Source organism: Mauremys mutica, chromosome 2, assembly GCF_020497125.1.
Source record: "Mauremys mutica isolate MM-2020 ecotype Southern chromosome 2, ASM2049712v1, whole genome shotgun sequence".
Taxonomy (NCBI): Eukaryota; Metazoa; Chordata; order Testudines; family Geoemydidae; genus Mauremys; species Mauremys mutica.
In genome coordinates this window covers 262,846,105-262,868,988 of record NC_059073.1, presented here as the reverse complement: position 1 = coordinate 262,868,988, position 22,884 = coordinate 262,846,105, and the positions used below count along the sequence as shown (strand labels likewise).

Sequence of the window (22,884 nt, the reverse complement as noted above, 5' to 3'; positions counted from 1 at the left end):
CAAGAGAAGATTCTTTGCCCAGAACTAGGCATGGACAATTAAAAAGGGATGTACTCCTTTATTTTTGTCTCACTACACACTCTCTTGGAGCAGTGAGACATTTCCTTTGGGCCACTTATTGTGGGAGTCTTTAGGTTTTCTGTTGGGCTGTTTCTTTCTTGACTCTTCTTTTCCTAGCGCAGTATATGAATGCTGTTGAGAGTTTGGCAGTTGCTGTTCTGCTTCATGTTTTGTCTCCCTGTGCCGTTGATACTGTGATGCATTCTGTCAGTTTCAATTTAAGAGCTTGTCACTATGACTGAGGCAAAGAAAAACTTCTGTATGCAGGGTGTGACGTTTTCATTTTAACTGCAGTAATCCTAATTATATTCACAATGATATAAATACATAAGTTTACTGTTACTGAAATATGTATAGCCCTGCTGTCTGGACTTTAGAGAAATCACCATTATTTTAAGTAGCCCATGGGAAGAAGGAAAGGTAAGAGTGCATGTTTCAGTCCCCAGTGCCTGCTATTGTGGTGTTAGTGGCTGTTATGAAAGCTTAACCTAGTAATAGTAACTGTAACTGTTACTAGGAAGGGGGAGGTTTAAAGCTGACCTAGGAGAGAGGGTATTGTTAAAATGTTCTCAGTGTTAGCAGTATGTGCTGAATGCCCCTGGCAGACTAAAGGAAACTAACTTCAATGTGTTAACTTTAAAAAACCCACTTTTTCTTTCCTGTGAATATCTGGCCTTTTTTTGGATTGCTAGCTCCTGCTTTACTGTGAAATCACATCAGCCATGAAACTTAGCTGTAGAATAGAGTTCAGCCTGGACAGTTAGGGCAGCAACTGCTTTATCTTCTGTACAAGATGGTCTTACAGATTTTTTTAAATAATTTTAGGCTGTACATTTAGGTATCGAATTTTATGTAGTAAAACTGAATCTTGTGAAGTCAACCTAGTATTAAAATGGGACCTATGTGCCTTCTGATGGGCAGGTTCTGTTGCTAATATGACAGTAAGCTTAGTGTGCATTGGACTATTGCATCAAAGATAAAGTTAGGGATCAAGTGAGGGCTACATGTTTGGGACTTACGGGAGTCTTTATTCTGAAAAGTGATTATGTAACACACACTGTGTTTATTCAGTAGCATCTTACTTTTTTCCACTAAAACAAGATGATTTTACTCTGTCAATCGTTAAGTGCCAGTATAGCTATGGAGCACGTATTGGATTATCTTCAAGCTCATATGTCAACAGTTGTTAATGAAGTACCATTTTAGGGCAATTAGTTGAAATCCCATTGTCTTCAAATGATGCACTGTGCAACCCCACTGAAAGTAAGACTCACACAGGTTTAATACTGGGCAGAATTCCACCTGCAAAATCTTTTACTGGAGATGAATATATAGCTCAAAGAACCCAGCTTGACTTCCAGATCCCAGGCTGTCAACAGGGCAGACAACTTAAAAACAACAAAAGCCATATTACATATAAACAGAGTAAATCTGGGATGTAATAGCTGTGGAATCCCATGATGCCAAATTCTAGTTTTTAGATGAGCGTTACAATTTAAGATATATTGAATACATATTTATATATATCTACTTTAGCCTAGCTATTGAGTGCACACTGCTAAAAGCTGAGGCTACCTGGACAATCCCCTGTATAAATTACCTTTGAGATTCATAGTGGGAGGAGTCATTCTAATGGCAGTCTGTAAGAAGACTGATATTGTTACATTTCTTTAAGGGAAATTGCTTTCTATGACTCTATGATACTAGAGCAATTGTTCAGGAAGAATTCTCATTTATAGTGAAGGAATGGGACTCACTAATTCTTATGCTTTGGGGTAGTTGAAATTCATTCAGCAAAAAAAAGATGCAAAACCTGTTGCAGTTCTGACTGCAATTTGTTGTGTGAAGACTGGGCAATAAGCACACTTTTTGGAACTTGGAAATAAAATACTATTAATGTACAAGTTGTAAGATGTATCTTTGATTCATATGAATTACATAAATCTTAAATTAATTGCAGTCCTAGCCAGTATTTTTACTGGGAAGAGACATAGACTATTGGCTCTTTGTATGACATTTGTATTTGAAATCTTTTCTCTGTTTTTTGGCATCAGACACCTAATCAGGGAAATGCTGACACACCATATAGGACTCCAAAGAGTGTAAGAAGAGGGGCTGCCCCAGTGGAAGGTGAACGCATTTTAGGAACCCCAGACTACCTGGCACCTGAGTTGCTATTAGCAAAGCCTCATGGTAAGAATATCTTTTTTATAAATGCAAGAATGTGACTGATGTTTAAAACACATTTTGTAGATACTTAGGGCTGGATTTGTAAAGGTATTTAGGTGCCTAAAGATGCAGATAGGTGTTTAGGTGGATTTTCAAAAATGCCTAATTCCCATTGATTTCAAAGGGAGTTAGATGCCAGGAGCTCTTGAAAATATACCTAGGTGCACACCTATATGCATTTTTACATGCATAAATACCTTTAAAAACCTGGCCTTTGCTCCTTAATTTTGGATTAGGCATTTGGTTATTTTCAAAATCTAGTCCAGAATTAGAGGGATGTTGAAAAGTGGTTTTTGCAATCATATTTTCTAATAAAATAAGTTTCATTCCATTTATATCAGAGAGCCAACTTGTGGATTTAATGAAAACCATAAAAATACATATTGATTCAGTGCAATATTTCCATTGAATATTCAGGCAGGCTGATTGTGTAGCCACCTTTATTTTGAATGGAAAATGGTAACAGATTTGAAGACTTCTTAAAGAAAACAAAATATCACCTTAATCTTCACTAATAATTGGGGTCTGATCCAAGTCAATGGAAAGACTGCCTCAGAGACAAATTGCAAATTAATCTTGCAAATTAGCAAGGAAGCAAACAAGCACAGTTAAAAACAAAAAACAAGGCTAATACATCACAAAATGCGTTGAATTCATTTTATGATTGTACTTTTATTTGCTACTGAATAGTATACTAGTAGATTTTCTGTAGTATATTTTGTAAACTTAATGAATTATTAGTGATTTCAGACCTTATATGGAGCTCTGCTATTAAATCTGCATTGAGAAACAAGGAGGCCATTAATTTGTGAATCACCCGTTCATACATAAATGACAGTGAAGTTCTACTATACAACTAAACTACATTGTTTCAATACAATTAAAATACTAGTTATTCTTTTAACATTATAACTTAAATAGCTAAACAAATATTTCCTAAATAAGAATGATGTAATACTTTGCACTTCTACTTTCACACTGTGTTCCATCCCAGGATCTCAAAACACCTTACAAACATTAAATCTCAATATTCCTATTATGCGGCATAATCTACACCAGTGGTCCCCAACCTTTTTGTGACCAGTAGCACATTCGTGTTTTCAGAAGAGTGTGGCGGGCACCAACAATTTTTCAAGGCTTATTTTGTATTTGTACATTAAATAATACGAAAAACATCATTTAATATTACATAATATATGAAGCCAGAGAGAAGCCGCGAGGACAGAGAACACCGGCGCCCACAGCCCCAGAGTACTCTGTACCCAGCAGGCACGGGGTCCCGGCTTCTCTCACCTGCTGGGCACTAGGCGGCCCCCGCACCTGCCGCAGGGCCAGCTCTAGATTTTTTGCTGCCCCAAGCAAAAAAATCTTTGGCTGCCCCCCACCCCAGCCTTGGGCTTTCCCCCTCCCCCACTCACACCCAAATGCACATGGAAGGTATAGGGACTAACCCTCAAACCTTGTACCTGGAAAGGGCTGGGGATCTAGTAAAGAGGGTTCAGGCAGAGGAGTGGGTGTGGGGGTACTTGGGGGCTCTACACGGGCAGGAAAGCGGGGTGTGATGTATTGGTGGAGGAGGAGAGGGGGTATCAGGAGGGTTGCGGGAGAAGAGGTGCAGGGGAAGGGGGAGGTGTGGGAGGAGAGGGCTGGGGGAGGGTATAAGGGGAGAGGTGTGGGTGAAGGGAGAGTACAAGGGGAAGGGGTTCAGCAAAGGAGCGAGGGGGGGAGGTACAAGTGAAGAGGCTGCGAGCGGGATGGGGGCGCAAGGGCTGAGAGGGGCAGGCGCTGACAGCTGCTTCCCCAGCCCCATGCAGGCAGACTGAGAGGATGGACACTGGCCCCTAGGTGCCTGAGCCGCAGGGGACCCCTGGCAGGGCAGTATCCCTCGCTGCCCTGCTTGGAGCCGGGCTCTGCCTCTCCCCGCTCCTGGCGCTGTGGGGGCCCGGGGCAAGCAGCATGGGGCTGAGGTGGTGGAGGTGCGCGGCAGGCTGAGTCTGGGGACAGCTCTCTGGCAGCTCGGGCTGCCCAGCCACTCGCCCCATCAGTGCACGAGCCGGGATCCATGCCCCCTGCCCAGCCCGGCAGTGTCCTGCACAGTCCACTCAGGCAGGGAAATGCCGCGCTGCCCTGGGGACCCCTCCTCCCTCCCTGCATCCCGGGCCCCGCTTCCCTCCCTCCCCGGCTCCTCACACACTCCAGGAGCCCCTCGCCGCCGCTGCAGCCCGGGCTCGGCTTCAGGGGATGATGCTCTGGCTCTCCAGTGGCAGGGCTCTGGCCAGGGCCGGCTCTCAGCTTTTTGCTGCCTCAAGCATCCCCGGAATTTTCTGTCCCCGGCAGGCGCGGGGCCGCGACTTGTCCGGCTTAAGCCACGGTCCTGCACCTGCCAGGGACAGAGAACACCGGTGCCCGCAGCCTGCAGCTCCGGAGTTCTCTGTCCCTGGCAGGTGTGGGGCTGCAGCCTCTCTCCCCTGCTGGGCACTAGGCGGGTGCACATAAATGCCCTGGCGGGCGCCATGGCACCCGTGAGCACCGTGTTGGGGACCACTGACCTACGCATTTAATGAAGGGGAAACTAAGATTCTTCTTCTAGTGCTTGCTCATGTCCATTCCACGATAGATGTCTGTGCATGCCACGTGCACAATTGCTGGAAATTTTTCCCTTAGGGATATCCATAGGACCGGCTGTAGTGCCTCTGGAGCTGCATGTGTATGCACAGGTATAAGGGATGCCGCTGGCTCCACACCCCTTGAGTTCCTTCTTACCACCTGGGATGGTTGCTTGGAATGATCCCTCGTGCTCTTGCAATGCTTTCTCAGTAGTTTGGACTTTGTAGTCTATTGTATAGTAGTATATAACTATTAGTTAGTATTAGTGTATATAGTGGTCCCTGTCGTTGGGGGACTCTTGTCCCAAGGGCTGGGCATGCCCCGGTCCCCATTCTTCAAGCTGTGTACGTCCTGCGGCAAGCCCATGCCAGTCAGTGACCTGCACTCTCACTGTCTAAAGTGCCTCGGGGAAGCTTACATTAAAGAGATGTGCCAGATTTGCAGAGGCTTGACACCATGTGCTCATGGAAGCAGCCCTCAGAGCAGCCTCGGAGCCAAGTTGCTCTGAATTGGTGCTGAGCACTTTGGTTTCCATGTGAAGTGCTCCACCAGCACCATGCTCTTCCCAGCACCGTTCTCCACCTCTGATTCCAAGGAAGAGGTATAAGAAACAGCAAACCAAGAGAGAGTGCTCTCCGATGTTGAAGAGGGACAAGCGGGAGTGGCTGACACAGTGAGACCTATGCTGGTCTGCTCATCCTCCTTAGAGCCATAGTCTGCTTCAGCAACTGTGCCTATAGCACCATGTCCGGTCTGGATCCCACTTCTAACTCCTGGCAGCCGTCATGGAATTTTGAGCCTGCAGGCCCCTTCAACTCTGGTGGCTTTCCAGGCAGCAAAGGATTTGATGCCTCTCTCAATCCTGCCCATCCTCAAAGCCCCCTGCCATCCAGGGCTACTGGGGATAGAAGGAATCAAGAGTCGGTGCATTCCATTGGCGCACCAACCATCACAACAGTGTCCAGAGGAAAACCCTCCATGATCCCGCTGCAGCGGTCTCCGACCCATCATCTGTCACTGGTTCCCCAGCACCACCTGAAGGCGGAAGCGGGTATGGCACCGTAATGGTCTCTGAGAGAAGAATCCTCTTCAGAGTCTGAGGGGGAATCCTGCTGAAGAAATACCGGTACTCAATCTATGCATCATACTTTGGTAGCGGCCCCCCAGTTAGCGCTTGACCACCGGGCCACTGACCAATGCAGTGGCAGTATTGGAACCCATGAGGGTTTCCCTAGTACTGGGGCCCCTTCTCATCGGTCATACTCAGTGGTGTCCAAGAGGTGAGCCACTGTTTCATTCCGCCTGGCACTGGACCCTGACTACCAAGGTCCCAGAAGTGGCCCCAATGGAAGTGATGCAGGTGGAGAAGGAAGAAGCAGCCCCTCTTCCAGTGCTAGCCTCTACTTAGTCATCTCCATATGAGGTGATCGCAGGCCCTAGTAACCTGCTTCTGCCAGATGACTTCAGGGCCCATCAAGAGCTCCTGAAACGGGTCGCCACAAACCTGGGACTGGAAGCTGAGGATCTGAAGGAGTCTGTGCACAGCTTAATTGATAGGCTGGCTGCAACAGCTCCCTCCAGAGTGGCCCTACCAGTTAATGAGATGGCACTGAAACCTGTCAGGGAGCTGTGGCAGATCCCTTCACCTCTACCCCCTACCTCAAAAAGGGCAGAGAAGTACTATGTACCAGCCAGCCAGTTCAAGTCCCTGTACTCGCTCCCATCGGCCCCCCCGGGGTCTCTGATGATGTTGGTCGCAAACAAGCGGGACAGATAGGGCCGTTGAGCCCTACCTCAAAAAAATTGGACCTGTTCGGATGCAAGGTTTCTTCAACTGGCAGCCTCCAGCTACATATCTCTAACCAGCAGGCATTGCTGGGGAGGTATGATTTTAACCTGTGGGACTCAATGGCCAAGTTCAAGGACTCCCTGCCACAGGAGTCAAGGCAGGAGTTCATGGCCATCCTGGAAGAAGGCAAAATGGTGGCTAGGACCTCCCTCCAGGCAGCTCAGGATACGGCTGACTCAGCAGTCTGAACAATTGTCATCTGTCACCATGAGGCGCTACTTGTGGCGCCAATTATTGGACCTCATGAAGTGCAGCGGTCCATCTAAGACCTCTCCTTCGAGGATACCTTCTGTTCTCCAAACAGACTGACTCCAACTTTAATGACCTCAAAGACTTGAGAGCCATGCTTTGTTCCTTGGGCCTTTACACACCCCCAGCCTCAAGGAATCATTTCAGACCTCAGCAGCCTCCTAGGTTTCTGGCACTTCCCAGGCAGGAGCCCTACAAAAGAAAGGCAAAGGGCTATACCATCAACCTACCTTCTGCCTCAGCTTCTCAGTCGGGCTCACATAGGTATCCCGGCAGGGCCAGGCAGGCCTTTCAAAGGTACACCCGAGGATGGTATACCAGACTCGGCTCCAAATGTATCCCCCCTTCCACCCAGTGTGGCCTTACATAACATCAGACTGCGGAGTGATCAGCCCTATAACAGTCTGTTACATCCTCCAGTTTTCATCCACCCCGCCCTCCCACCCCCGTCCCTCTTCAGGCACCCTTCTCACAAACAGCTTATCATCTAGGAGGTGCAAGCCCTCTTACGTGTGGGAGTGTAGAGGAGGATCCTAAAGACCTGAGAGGGAAGGGGTTTTACTCCCAATATTTCCTAAACCTGAAAGCCAAGGGGGTCTACAGCCCATCCTGGACCTTTGTAGCCTCAACAAATATCTCAAGAAACTGAAGTTCCACATGGTATCCCTGATCTCCATCATTCCTCCCTGGATCCAGGAGACTGGTATGCTGCCCTCGGTTTGAAGGACGCTTATTTCCACATTTCCATTTTCTCTGGAAATGGGAGATTCCTCAGGTTTATGGTGGGCCAACATCACTACCAATGCACAACTCTTCCCTTTGGCCTGTTGGCAGCCCCACAAGTTTTCACAAAGTGTATGTTGCCTTCTTCAGACATCAAGGAGCACAAGTCTATATTTACTTTGGAGATTGGGTGATCAAAGGCCTCTCACGGGTCCAGGTTCAGCACAGCATTGACATAGTATGAGTCACCTTTCAGGCACTGGGTCTGTTAATAAACGAGCAGAAGTCAACTTTGGTCCTGGTCCAGAAAATAGAGTTCATCGGGGCAATGCTCAACTCCACCTGGCCACGGCCTATTTACCAAAGGCCAGATTCCGAACTATGTCAGACCTGATCACCCAGGTCGCAGCCCATCCTTTTACAACTGCCCAGGTCTGCCTCAAACTGTTGGGTTACATGATGGCATGTACCTATGTGGTGCAGTACAAGCGGCTATGATTCAGATCCCTACAGATGTGGCTGGAGTTAGTCTACTCCCCGGGCAGACACCAATTGGACTTGGTACTCACAATTCCACTTCCCATCCTAGCTTCACTGACTTGGTGGAGAGACTCATATTCTATAATGAAGGGGGTACCCTTTGCCGCCCTGTATCTGTTAGTAACCTTGGTTTCGGACATGTCAGACTTAAGGTGGGAAGCCCACCTCGACAATTTCAGGGCCTCTGGTCCAAGGAAGAACTGGAGGGATAGCTCAGTGGTTTGAGCATTGGCCTGCTAAACCCAGGGTTGTGAGTTCAATTCTTGAGGGGGCCATTTAGGGAACTGGGTTAAAAATCTGTCTGGGGATTGGTCCTGCTTTGAGCAGAGGGTTGAACTAGATGACCTCCTGAGGTCCCTTCCAACCCTGATATTCTATGATTCTTCCTGTATGTAAATGTCAGAGAACTCAGGGCAATATGCTTGGCTTGCTAGGTTCCTTCCCCAGATCTCAGGCAGGGTGGTGGAGGTCTTGAGGGATAACACGGCCTCAATGTTTTACATTAACAAGCAGAGGGAAGCTCGCTCTTCAGCCCTTTGTCAGGAGATCCTCCAGGTCTGGGACTTCTGTGAAAAGCACGCCAGTCATCTCAAGGTGTCACATCTCCTGAGAGCCTGGAATGCACTGACGGGTCACCTCAGCAGATGCTTTTCCTCTCACCATGAGTGGGCTCTTCACCCAGAGGTCACCAATGTCTCATCTTCAGGAAGTGGGAGTGTCCCCAGGTGGAGGGATCTGTTCACCACCAAACAGAACAGGAAATGCCATCAGTTCTGTTTGCTGCATGGTCTCACCAGGGGATCCTTCTCTGATGCCTTCCTGCTCTCGTGGGAAGACTGCCTACCCACCGATCCCCTTGACGTACAAGGTCCTCTTAAAGAACAAGAGGGACAAGGTGAAGGTTATCCTGATAGCTCTGGCGTGGCCATGCCAACATTGGTCCGGCATGCTTCTGGACCTCTCAGTGGCAGCTCCACTCACGCTCCCACACCATCCCAACTTGATTTCACAAGACCACGGCCTATTGCTGCATCCCAGCCTCGCCTCCTTGCACCTGGCTGGCATGGCTGAACCCTGAAGAGCAGGCCTGCTCAATACAGGTTCAGCAAGTCCTGATAGATAGCAGAAAGCCTTCCACCAGAACTACCTATTTAGCTAAGTGGAAATATTTCACTTGGGCCTCTGAACGGAATCTTACACCATCCTGGTCTTCTCTGCAGTCTATCTTGGATTATCCACTTCATCTATTAAGGTTCACTTGGCAGCCATCTTGGCCTTCCACCCTCCAGTGCAGGGCAGCTCAGTGTTCTCCCATGAGATGATGATCAGGTTTCTCAAGTGCTTGGAAAGACTCTACCCTCAGGTTTGTGACCCAGTTTCCCCAAGGGACTTAAACCTGGTCATGCTGAAGCTCACAGGGCCCCCCCTCCCCCGCCTTTGAGTCATTGGCATCTTATTCTTTACTGCTTCTCTCTTGGAAGGTCGCCTTCCTGGTGCTGATCACCTTGACCAGAAAGGTCTCCAAGATCAAAGCACTGACATCAGAAGCCCTTATACCAGGGTTTCTCAAACTGGGGATCAGGACCCCTCAGGGGGTCGCAAGGTTATTACATGGGAGGTCACGAGTTGTCGGCCTCTACCCCAAACCTGCTTTGCCTCCAGCATTTATAATGGTGTTAAATATATTAAAAAGTTTTCAATTTATAAGGGGGGGTAGCACTCAGAGGCTTGCTGTGTGAAAGGGGTCACCAGTACAAAAGTTTGAGACCCACTGCCTTATATGGTGTTCTTCAAGGACAAGGTCCAGCTGCGCCCCCTTTCCTACCTAGGATGGTGGTGTAATTCCATAACATCCAGGACATTTTTCTGCCTGTCCTCTTTTCAAAACCTCACAAGACCACTGAGGAATGTCTTCTCCATACATTAGAGGTTAGGTGGGCCCTGGTCTTTTATATTGAGAGAACTAAGCCCTTCCACAAGTCTATGCAACTCTTTGTAGCAATAGCGGAAAAGATGAGAGGGTTACCTGCATCATCCCAAAGAATCTTGTCCTGGCTAACCGCCTGTATCCAAGCTTGCTACAAGCAGGCAAAGGTCCCGCCTCTGGCCATCATGACCACTCATTCCACGAGAGCTCAGGCTTCATCAGCAGTGTTCCTCATACAGGTACCAATCCAGGACATCTGCAGAACTGCAGCATGGTCGTCAGTTCATACCTTTGCATCCAACTACGCCATCCCACAATAGGCCCATGACCATGCCAGTTTCGGGAGAGCAGTGTTGCAATCAGCATGTCCATGAACTCCAAGCCCACCTCCAGGGGAACTGCTTGTGAGTCACCTAGCATGGCATGTGCATGAGCAAACTCTCAAAGAAGAAAAAGTACTAACCTTTCATAACTATTGTTCTTCAAGTTGCATTGCTCATGTCTGTTCCATGGCCCACCCTGCCATTGGAGTTACCAGCAAGAAGGAACTGTGAAAGTGTGGAACCGGCGTCATCCCTTATACCAGAGCATGTGTGTGTGGCTCCAGAGAGCACTAGAGCTGGTCCTGTGGATACCACTAAGGGAAAAATCTCTGGCAACTGTGCATGTGGCATGCACACACCTACCATGGTTACTAACTTTTTGTAACCATTTTTTTCAGAACGATTTACTGAAGACCATGCAGGAAATCAATGCAGACCTAGGAATAGGAACCAGTGGTGAAATCCAGGCCCCACTGACTTCAGTGGAGCCAGGTCTTCAACCCAGAACTCTTGACTCTCAGTGCATTAGCTAAATACCATCCTTCCTCTAAATATATCTAGGTTTGGTTAAATTAGCTGTTGAATCAACAGTTAATTTATAGAACTTGCCTTGCAATTAGAAGCAGTCCTGATTTCCACTGCTTTCTAGTGGTAAAGTAAAATTTCAGCCCAACTTTACATATTAACATTGACAAGAAGGATAAGCTTCCTGTTCAGTTATTCTTTTTACTTAAAACGCTTAGTGTGATTTACTTTTTGTAATTAGAGTATATTTTACACTGGCATTTCTTTAAGGTTCTGACCTATAAAATTGTGTTTGCTTAAAAATTTAAAGATTAGCTTTCCATACGTAGTATCAATGAGGCACCTTACTTGTTTAATTTTATCCCATATACTTGAAGACCCAATAAAATTTTGTCTGGCTTCTGCTATTTGTATTTGTGAAGTTCTCCGAGTTAGAGGGTGAAATGAGTTAACAAGCAGCAACTAAGAAAGATATATTCTTCGAGTGCTTGCTTATGTAGATTCCAAGTTGATGTGTGTGCCACGTGCACAGTCGTTGGAAGGTTTTTCCCCTAGCAGTACCTGTTGGGTCAACTGTGTAACCACTTGGAGTCGCACCTTTATGGCAGCATATATAGGTCCCTTCCAACCCACCACCTCTTCAGTTCCTTCTTAATGCTCGTGATGGTCATTGGAGCTGCTTCTCTCTCTTGCTATAGCAAGCGGTTTTCTTTTTGTAGCCTGTAAATAATTAGTGTTGTAAAAATAGTATTATAGTAAGTTAGATAAGTTCCTGTTTGGGTCCCCCACCACCATGTTCTTCCCCTCCCAGGGGCCAAGGCATGTCTTGGTCTCAAGGGTTCAAGCCAGGTTGGTCCTTCCAGAAGCCTATGCCCAGAGGCAACCCCCACAACTCTTGTTTAAAGTGCTTGGGAGAAGCCCACCAGACCGACAGGTGCAAAATCTGCAAAGGCTTCCACCCAAGAACCAAAAAGGAACTGGACTTTAGATTAAAATTGCTCCTTATGGAGTCAGCGCTCCATCCCTAGCCAGCCTGTGTCAGACTTGAAACCTGGCACTTCGGTGCGGCGTGCACTGGCTTCCGTGAGAGAGTCTGCAGTACTGATAAGAGACTTGGGGTCTAGAGACCCTAGGCACCACCACTCCTTGGCACTGAAAACCTTCAGTGCGGTTACTCAGCACCGCTCGCATTCACTGGTGACGCAGAAGAAGCAGAAGAAATCTGATAGAGGGCATTTGCCCACAACCAGAGCAGTGGAGTGCAAAAGCATTTAGCGGAGTGCATCCCACGCTGGGACACTCAGCCCCTGTTCAGGTTAAACCAGCACTGTCAATGCTGGCCTCGCAGAGAGGTCCGTCGACTCTGGTTCTGGTGGACTCCCCTGCACGGGAGAGCCGGGTGGAGGAGTTGAATCTTCGTTCCACCCTGGACAGGTTCAAGGGAACCACGGGCCTCATAGCTATGACAGCTTCACAGTCCCTGGCACCACAAAGAAGCACTGTGCCTTCCAAGGGCAAAATGGCCATGATGCATCACTAGTCATCTTCCCCGTGGCACCACTCTCCGCCACTGCCTCATTTGGAACTGCAATGGTCACCTAGAACAGAGTCATCTTCGGATTCAGAGGTGGAATCGTACATGTCGAAACAGAGCCAGCATCAATCGAGACAGGAGGAGTGGGAGCAGTCCCCTACAATGTCCTGGCCACCTCAATGACAGGTGCTGGCACAGTGGCCCTTCTGGACCCTGTGGGCATACCACCAAGCCCAGGGGCTGGGCTCAAGGTCTCTGTCAGCCACCTCAGAAAGGCAGGCTCCTCCAACATTGTCAATAGTCAGGGTAGATTTGATTAAATCACTAGTCAGGAAGACTCAATTTAATCATGGATTTCTACATAAAAGTGTGTTCTTGTTGGTTGTTATAACCTTAATACATAGTCTCTACAACTCAGAGATAGATGTAGGTTTCATTTTTAGAAGTAACGTACTATACATTTTTGAAATGATTTATTTTGGAAACTTTTTTCAGATTAGTTTTACAGCTATATGAGAAAATGAATGATTGTTTAGTTATTTCATTTACCAAAGGTAATTGAAGCAGGTATTTATGAAGTCATTGGGAGGTGAACTATCTCCAATTCAACAGGTTAATCATTAATACTTGGAAGATTTTCTTGCCATGCTGTATTGAGAGGAGAACATCATCAGACAGACATTTAAATTGTTTTACTAAACTAAAACAACGTTATGTATTCTGGATTTTTTTCTTCAACAGCAAACATACAATATTTTAACAAAACAAGCATATGAATTTTTGAATTTAAACATTCAACTTTCTTAAAATCAGATTTGTTTTTGTTAAAATTGTTTTAACTAAAATAGTTAAATATTTAAAAAAAAATTTAATTGACTGTCAGCCAGGTCAACATGAGAAACTTAAAATATTGGCTTCTGCGGCTAACTCAGTCATCTCTACCTTCATTTTCCTGTTTGTTCATAATCTGGAAAAGAAAAACAAGCTTTCCTGCTTTTTCAGGTCCCAAACTATTTCTCAGTTTAGAATGAATTAGTCCAAAGGAAGAAAATATTCTTTTAACAGCAGTAGCTTCTTCTACCGGTGTAGAAAGTGAGATTATCACTTTAAAAGTCTCTGAATCCAAGTGCCTAAGTGACTTCCACCAGTTCACTGGTGTGACTTTGCTGATGATGTTTTAAAGAAACATATATTTCTTGAATGGTTCGATCTTAGCTCTGAAGTTTATTATAGTTGGCATTATGGAGGGATGATTGCTGGATGTCCATGTCATAGCCAATTCCTCTTCTTCCGCAGTTAAGGTTTGACCCTGGTACCGAGTATTGAGAATATTTGCAAGAAAATGAGCTGGAGATAGTGCTTGTCCCATTCATTTTTTTTAGTGCTTGTAATTTAACTCTGTCATTCATATTTCTCTTTTTAAGATCTCACTCAGTTCCTTCCAAATTTCAACAGCATCAGCAATAAAACAGCTATTTCCCTGAATTTTGTTCAAGACTACAGAAATAGGCTTCCGGGCACACATTTCTCTTAAACCCAACGTTGAGAACTTTGGCTGTGACAATGCCATCTATTTTGTCTCGATTTTGTTCACAAACTATCATCTGATTAGACCAGTTCTTCAGATAGTGCTCAAAACAGTCTACTACTGAGTTCCATCACACGTCTTGTGGGAGAGTTCTCTTGGTTCCTCCTACTTTGTTCAGAGCAGCTGCTGCAAAGTGGTTGTTACAGAAGTATTTTGCAATTTCAGCAACATTAGCCTTTTTTTCTGGAACACTGAAGTCTTCCGCCAGCAGGTGCATCAAATGAGCATTGCAACCGTATGTTGTTAGCTTGAGACTGTCTTCACTCTCCTAAATTTCTTATAATCTTGGATACATTTGCAGCATTGTCTGTGACCAAGCTGTGTACTAGACATTTTAATTTTTTTTCAGTTTGTTATAGCTTTTACTGCTACTTCTTGTAAGCTGCTGTGTGTGCATTTCCTAATGTATCCATTGTTTCTATAAGGAAGACATTCTCCTTCTGTTGTGTCACAAGCACATACAACAGGATCATTGTGGACATTGCTCCACCCATCAAGACTCAGGTTAATAATTTCACCCTCTAGACCTTTTGCACACTGTTCAATTTCTCTTTCATACACTTTATCCAGCGATTTGCCTGTGACATCTGCTCTGTTGGGTGGACTGTATCATGGTCTTAATGACTGAACCATGTTAATGAAGTCTGGGTTCTCAATCATACAGAAAGGAGAGTTTGTTGCATTAAAAAAAACGGGCAATTTTTTCATCAATTACTACTTCTTGTAATCTGCTGGTTCTTATCACAAACATATCTATGGTTGTTTCTGGATGATGGAGATTTTTTTTTTCTTTTTGCAACAGTTGATATACTGTGGCTATGTGACATACATGATGTAACTGAAACACTATCATTGGCAGATAACTCTGAAACTATAGAAAATGATGGTGATATTGAAGGTGGATAGTCTTCAGAATCCTGTATATTGAGGATGAATTCTCTTAAAATAAGTCAATGCAGTTACTTAATTATTATTACCATACTGCTCATTTAGTATTACTCATTGCATTCACTGACAGTACTACTTTAAAGGTGAAATTGTAAAAGGATGATCTGCTTATTTCAGCCATTTACTTTTTATCACAACTGCATCTAAAATGATAGTACCATAGAGTAACAACTATATTTTTTGCTCAAACATAATTCAAGAATGGTCCAGAAGGGAGACAGGCAGTCCTTAAGAAAGAAGTATGAAAAAAAGTTTACCAATCTAAAGGTCCTGCATGTTAAGACATGTTTCTTTCATCACCTTCAACGCAGCTTCCCCCTGAGAAGGAACACTTCTCACAATGTTGTTTCATTCGGGCAACCAGGCCTTGCATTTCTTTGTTGCATGGTTTGCATTTTGCACACATGCCTATCTTACAGGTAGAGGAACTTAGTTAAAATACTTCCAAATTGTCTCTCTTTTACGAGCTGCTGCCATTATAGGTTTTCCCTTCTAGTGAGAGACTGGTATGGTAGATCTCAAATCAATGAAGGCTACACTCAGAAAGACCTCAAGACTTCTGGAATATGCTGCTCAAACAGTTTCACTTTTGTTTCTACTGCCTGTCCCTCACTTCTATCTCCAGACTTCTTCTCCTTGTCCAGATCTATCCCCCTGCCCCAACAATCTTCTATTCATTGAACTTTTTGAAACTTTGCACTTTTAGAGAGAAGTAAGGGATTGACTCTGTACATAAATTTGCAGAGGGACAATAGGGTTGAAGTCTGTTATTTCTCACCTCTCTATTTATTTAAAACATTTTTGCTGTTAACAAGCATGTTATCTCTGGAGACACAAATCCACAGTTTGAGAACCGCAGAACTAAGCATTTCTGATGGTATCTTCTAGATTGAGCACTGAGATTGGGTAGATAGAAAGATTAACCTAAATAATTATACAGAAGCCCCTGGAACCTGTCAGATTGGGTCCCTAATCCACGAACTATTGGGACTCATTTACAAAACTTAAACATTACATGAATATATTGTCTCATACTATAGAATTAGAATTTATAATTCCTATTCCATGATGAGAGATCTTTGAGCTATAATGTATCTTAATTAAAACTATTTTTAGATAGGTTTTTTCTCAACACATTTTATCAAAAATATCAGATTTAAATAAAAATCTTTTTCTTTTTTTTTAAATTGATTTTTATCCACTCTGTCAATAGCTCAAGAACCACCACAGGGCACAGAGGCCAGCACTGAGGCTGGTGCCGTCCTCGACACTGTGCAAGAGACATCCGTTTAAGATGATCTCTGCGAACTGCAGGGACAAGAGGACCGGGTGCTGCCAAGAGCATCTTCCTTATCCTCCCATGACGAGGCAGTGGTGGGCTCATCTGCCACGTTGCCATCTATGGACAACAGAGCCCACCAGGAACTACTCAGGAGAGTGGCTCAGAACTTGGGCCTCCAGGCGGAGGTGGTGGTGAAGGAGATTAACCCTATGGTGCACATCCTGATACCTGAAGGTCCTTCAAGGGTGGCCTTACCCCTAATTAAGACCACCCAAAACACCACCAAGATTCTATGGCAGACACCTGCCTCTTTCTCACACACCCCCCCCCAAAACAAACAAACAAAGGGGTGGAAAGAAAGTACTTTGTACCGTCTAAGGGGTACGAATACCTATTTACTCCCCTTCAGCTGGGCACATTAGTTGTGGCGGCTGCAAATGGAAAAAAAGAGGCCAGGGCAATAGGGACCAACGCCCAAATGTAAAGATGCAAAGAAGCTGGATCTCTTCATCCATAAGGTCTACTCTACTGAAGGGCTCCAGCTTCGCATTGCAAATCAACTACAATTTTAATTTTTGGAACGCTCTGATCAAGTTTAAAGAGTTGGTTCCAACTGAATCCAGGTCAGAGTTCAGGGGCATCCTCGACGAGGGCAAGGTCATAGCAAGAACCTACTTGCAAGCCTCTCTAGACTCAGTGGACTCGGCAACTTGTACTGTGTTGATTGCAGGCTTCAGGCCTCCTGCACAAGGTCCAGCAAACAATTCAGGACTTTCCCTTCAAAAGATCAGGGTTGTTCTCAGAGCAAACGGACTCTAAGTTCCACAGTCTCAAAGACTTGTGAGCAACACTAAAATCTTTGTGGCTTCATACACCCACAAAGGAAATGTTTCAGACTGCAGTCTCCGCTACGCTTCTACCTTGCTCATCGTAGGCAGGATTACAGCAGGAAGTGTGGCAGGAATAATAGGCAAAGGCCACCTCAGCCCTCTTCTAACCAAGACCAGGACTTGATGATGCAGTCTTTGGTGATGGCCACCATCTTGGCTTGCCATCTGGGTTCAGCTGGCTGATCGGTTTTTGCTAATCCCCTAGTCGGCTGCTTCCTCAAAGGACTGGATAGACTGTACCCTCAAGTAAGGCAACCAATGCCCGTGTGGGATCTCAACCTAGTGCTCTCAAGACTGATGCGGCCTCCCTTTGAGCCCCTAGCAACATGCTCACTCCTTTACCTTTCCTGGAAAGTAGCATTTCTGGTGGCTATAACATCAACCAGGAGAGTGTCTGAGCTTAAGACCCTGACTTATGAGCCTCCATAAACTGTCTTCTATAAGGACAAGGTGCAGTTGCGGCCCCACATTACTTTTCTCTGAAAGGTGGTTTCCCAATTCCATACAAACCAGGACACATTTCTCCCAGTTTTTTTTCCCCAAAACCGCATGCCAGCAACCAGGAGTGAATGTTTCATGCCCTGGATGTCAGCCGAGCACTAGCCTTTTATATTGAGAGTAAAGACATTTTGAAAATCAACACAACTCTTTGTTGCAATTGCGGAACAGATTGAGGAACTTCCAGTGTCGCCTCAAAGAATTTCCTCATGGATCATGGTCTGTATCAGGGCGTGCCACGACCCAGCAAAGATACCTGCCTCCACACTGACAGCACACTCCACAAGGGCACAAGCATCCTTGGCAACATTCCTAGCACAGGTTCCCATTAAAGACATGTGCAGGGCAGTGACGTTGTTGTCAATCCACACCTTTATGTTGCATTACTCCATTACACAGCAGGCTAGAGACAATGCCTCATTTGGCAGAGCGGTGCTGCAGTCTGCAACTCTCCGAACTCTGACTCCTCCTAGGAGATGCTTGGGAGTCACCTACTTGAAATCGACATGAGCAAGCACTCAAAGAAAAATGGTTACCTACCTTCTTCTAACTGTTGCTCTTCAAATTGTGTTGCTCATGTCCATTCCAAGACCCACCTGCATACCCCTCTGTCAGAATAGACTGGCAAGAAGGAACTGAAGAGGCGGTGGGTCATCAGGGACCTATATACACCGCCATGAATGCATGATTCCAGGGGGCTCCACAGCCGATCCAACAGGTATCTCTAGGGGAAGAAACCTTCCAATGACTGTGCATGCAGCGCACGCACACACACACACTTACTTGGAATGGACATGAGCAACACATCTCAAAGAACAACAGTTATGAGAAGGTAAGTAACCATTTTTTTGCTCCTCTCCAAATTTCCTAAAGAATATTTAGGTTAACTTTTTTAAAAACAGTGTTTGTAGTTAGTGACTCAGAAAAGTACACTCTATTAAAGCAACGAGCAAGAAATAAAATACTTCTCCATTGTCAAACATAATTGACAATATTTAAATGAATGTGTACAATGATAAATAATGTATTGCAATAATCTTACTATGGTTAACTAATTGTTTTTTACATGCAGGGATTCTGATGTCTGGTGAGTTTGACTATAAAGGAGTGTTCAACTAAACTATGAACCGTCAAAGTATAACTAGATCACATTTTTCAAGTAAAAGTTATGTGGCTAAAGAAATTGCACATGTAACTCTATATAGCAACAAGAGAGCCACATAATGATACATGATACTACAAGAGATTAAAATATAGAGGAACTTGAGTCTCCCTGTTGCAGGCCACTGGAGGCTATGCTTAAACCTTTCATATTAAAGTCAGTGCACACCACTTCTAAACACCTTCTCGCTATCCGGAAGTAAGCCACAAAAGTTATATAAAATTGGAGGAGATGATGGTGAAAAATGATCATTCAGAATGATGGGTTAAAATTCTCAGCCTTTCTGGGACAGCTTATAATGTCTGTTTGTTTGTGGTTAAAAAGGTAGACATGTGCAATAACTGCATTTGGTTTCTTGCCACAAAAATAGATGATAGGAATTAATTTCTACTTAGAAGGGTCGTGATAAGAATAGTAAAATAATTTGTCCAGAGTTGTGATCTTATTAGACTTTGACTTGTGTTTTATAATTTTTCCCAAACATCCAAGTATACTGGATGTAGTGGATGGGATCTCATTGCTTTAGCGTGCTGAGCTGGGAGAGGTGCTCTGATTGCCATGTCCAATAGGGAAATTTATAACTGACCTATCTAGCTTAGTAAGACTACAATAGGTTAGAAACATAGGAGAGTTAAAATTATCAAAAGCATTTCCTTTTTACCTTGGAGGTGATTAAAAAAAACAAAACTTTTTACAAGCCTGGATTTCTGTGCAAACCAGTTTTTGCACCAAGTGAATCCTGTATTCTTTATAAGGTGGACTGGGCATGGCTTAAAGATGCAGAAAACAGAATGCATGCAGCTCTTTGACTAGTGGTGTCTGAACTGCTTTGCCTGCTTGTTTTAAGTGGGTTGACTGCATATGTTCGGCAAAGGCTGTACACTTCCCAGAAAAAAACAGTTTAGAAACGCAAGAGCAAATAAGTAACTTTGCATTGCTGTCATGAACTTTATCACAGTAGAACATTAATCCATTTTCTTGCATGCTGGCTCATCTCTGCAGGCTGTGCTCAATATTGGCAGAAATAGATTTAGGTTATTGGGGGAAAAAATATATTTTGTGCCTGTGGAGTCACATCAAGCAACTGAAGTGATAAGGTAATACGTGGAATTACAAGGTTCACTCAGCCTTGCATTCCAGAGGAGCTGAAAAATTACCAGTGACTCTCTCCTACCACAAGAGAGCACTTTATATGAGAGAGGCTATAGACACTGTCAGACTAACTTGTACAGGAGTTTGCAGTTATGCTATTCCTACGTTCTTCTGCCCTCAATAAATGTTACTCTGAATATTAACATGAAGCTATGAACATAGTGACTTTTTAAAATAAAAATCCTCTTATAGTTATTTAAAACAATTTTAAATCTCATGCCACAATTATCAGAGTACAACTTGTGTTCTGCCTGTTTCTCAGTATTTCATCATAAACTTCCTTCCCAAAAAGCTTTTCAGGATTTAGAATTTTTTCAAAATTCTGCCACTGTTAAGCTTTAAATGACTTTGTTTGCAAGTGTTGTTGATACTTCATGCATAGATCACAGTACAGCTTATTCAGCAACTTCCTTCTTGTGCTAACTGCCTGGCTTTCTCACTTATTCAGGTCCTGCAGTAGATTGGTGGGCTCTCGGAGTTTGCTTGTTTGAGTTTTTAACTGGAATTCCACCCTTTAATGATGAAACACCACAACAAGTCTTCCAGAATATTTTGAAAAGAGGTAATTTATTTTCTCATCAAAACTGATGAATTCAAAGTTTGCTGTGCTATTTGAACTGCTGACAAGTCTGTGTCTTTCTATTTGTAGATATTCCTTGGCCTGAGGGTGAAGAAAAGTTGTCCAGTAATGCCCAAAATGCAATAGATATTCTTTTAACCATTGACACTACAAAGAGAGCTGGACTGAAGGGTCAGTATTTATTAAACTTTTTTTCATTTTACCTTTGTAATAAATTGGATATTTCAAAATGTCAGTCCCTGCTTTAGCACTGATCTTCAGTGCTAGAATATGTTACAAATTATGGTATCAACTATGCTATTGGTGTAGACTTTGTGCTGATAAAAAGGTTTTATGCTGCTGAATAAGGAAAGCAAATAATGATTTTTACTTTGTTTATATATTCACGCTGCTTGCAATTAATGTTTAACATTGTTTGTGTGACGTTCCAAAGTGACGTTACTGAAAACAGATATTTAGTGTCCAATTTGTCTGTCCTCCCAACAGAAGATTGTTGAGCTCCTGTTAGCATATTGTCTGGCATTATAACCCAGTTGCTTTACACAGATCTTGGAAAAAGTGGGAGAAATCCTTGGAGAGGAACAATTGCCTTTGAGACCTCTGGCTGGATTAAATAGAATCACATTAAAGTGATGATCCATAACAAGAACCAATGGCTGGAAGCTGAAGGCAGACAAATTCAAACTAGAAATAAGTTTTTACACAGTGATTTAACAGTAGAACAAATTACCATAGGAAGTGGTGGATTTTCCATCTCTTGATGTCATTAAATTAAGACTGGATGCCTCTGTGGAAAATAAGTTTTAGCCGAACACAAATTATTGGATTAAATACATGGATAGCTGGATGAAATATAATGGCCTGTGATATACAGGAAGGTAGACTAAAAGATGTAATGGTCCTTTTTGGTCTTAAACTCTATGGAGACCTGTAGTTGTAGCTACCATTGCCATTAATGACACATTCCTTGTCATAACACAGTCAGAAGCCTGACAGGTTGAGGAATCTAAGGAACTTGGCTGCATCATTTGGTGCTGGTGGTCTGCTACAGTCATTTCAGTGATATTTTCAGCTGAGAAGTTAAAGAAAAGGTATTAGTTTCAAGAACACTAATGTCCAAAGTTTGTTCCTTGATAAAGGATTGGACTGCAGCTTATTGCCAGTACCTCTCTTTTTTAAGGGAGACCTTAACAATCCTTTAAGGGCCCAGGCATTCTCCCAGCCTTTTAGCTTTAAAGCAGGGTCCTCAAATTTTTGACATATAACAGTTCTATTTCTCTGACATCAACTTGCCCACATTTCACACTGTATTTTGTTATACATTTGGTAACCTGGCTAGTACTTGACAATGTGTGTGTAGAGGAAGAGTTCAAAAGCTTTTTTTTTTCTAGGATTACTTGAGACATCTCACATAATGGAGATAGAGTAGGCCAGGGGTCGGCAACCTTTCAGAAGTCATGTGCTGAGCCTTCCCCTGGGGCAGGGCTGGTGTGAGGATATTTTGCACTCTAGCCGAAACTTACACACACACACATGTTCATTGAGGGGCAAATCCCAATGAGCATTTATAGACCCCCAGGGGCTGCTCCCCAGAGCAGGTTTCTCTTCCCCCCCGCCCTGAACTCCCCTGGAGGGTGCACAGTGCCCCTGGAAGCCCTCCCCAGCCCACTCCGGTGGCCCCCGCCCCGAGTCCACTCACTGGTTTTCCCGGGCTTGGGCTGTTGCAGCAGCTCAGCAGGGAGAAGTCGCCTTCCAGAGGTACCGGAGAGCCAGAGCATCCTGCTTGCAGTGGCAGCGAGCCCCGGCCATGGAGGAGCTGGCGAGGTGCAGGGGGGCAGCAGCCCTGCGAAGGTGCCACCATCGGGGAGCAGCTGTGCACTCCCCCTGCCCCGCCTGTCCAGGCTGCGGCCTGGCGCCCTCCCCCCCCCCCCCCGCAGGTTGCAGCAGATGCATGCAGGCGCTAGCCCCCATGCGCCCCCCCCAGCTCCCCCCTCGCCTAGGGTTACCATATTCAACAATCAAGAGAGGACGGGGGAGCCGCAGAACTTGAGCACGGTGAGGAGGGAGCCGGGGGTGGCACGCCTACTGCCAGTCTGGGGTCCCAGCCGCGCTCAGCCTCCTGCTGGCCTGGGATTCCGTTCACTCAGCCGGCAGCGGCCGGGACTCTGGCTGGCAGCCGCATGCCAGGCAAAATCGGCTCACGCGCAACCTTTGGCAC

The 22,884-nt window shown here is 44.9% G+C and overlaps 1 protein-coding gene across 1 annotated transcript in view; it reads left to right on the top strand.

Annotated features, from left to right (window-relative positions):
• Nucleotides 1–22,884, top strand: part of MASTL (microtubule associated serine/threonine kinase like) — a 53,802-nt gene that overhangs the window by 22,879 nt on the left and 8,039 nt on the right. The window contains exons 9-11 of the mRNA XM_045002799.1: nucleotides 2,115–2,253; nucleotides 20,535–20,648; nucleotides 20,736–20,837. Coding sequence (XP_044858734.1) covers nucleotides 2,115–2,253; nucleotides 20,535–20,648; nucleotides 20,736–20,837 — 355 coding nt within the window. The remainder of the gene's footprint in view (nucleotides 1–2,114; nucleotides 2,254–20,534; nucleotides 20,649–20,735; nucleotides 20,838–22,884) is intronic.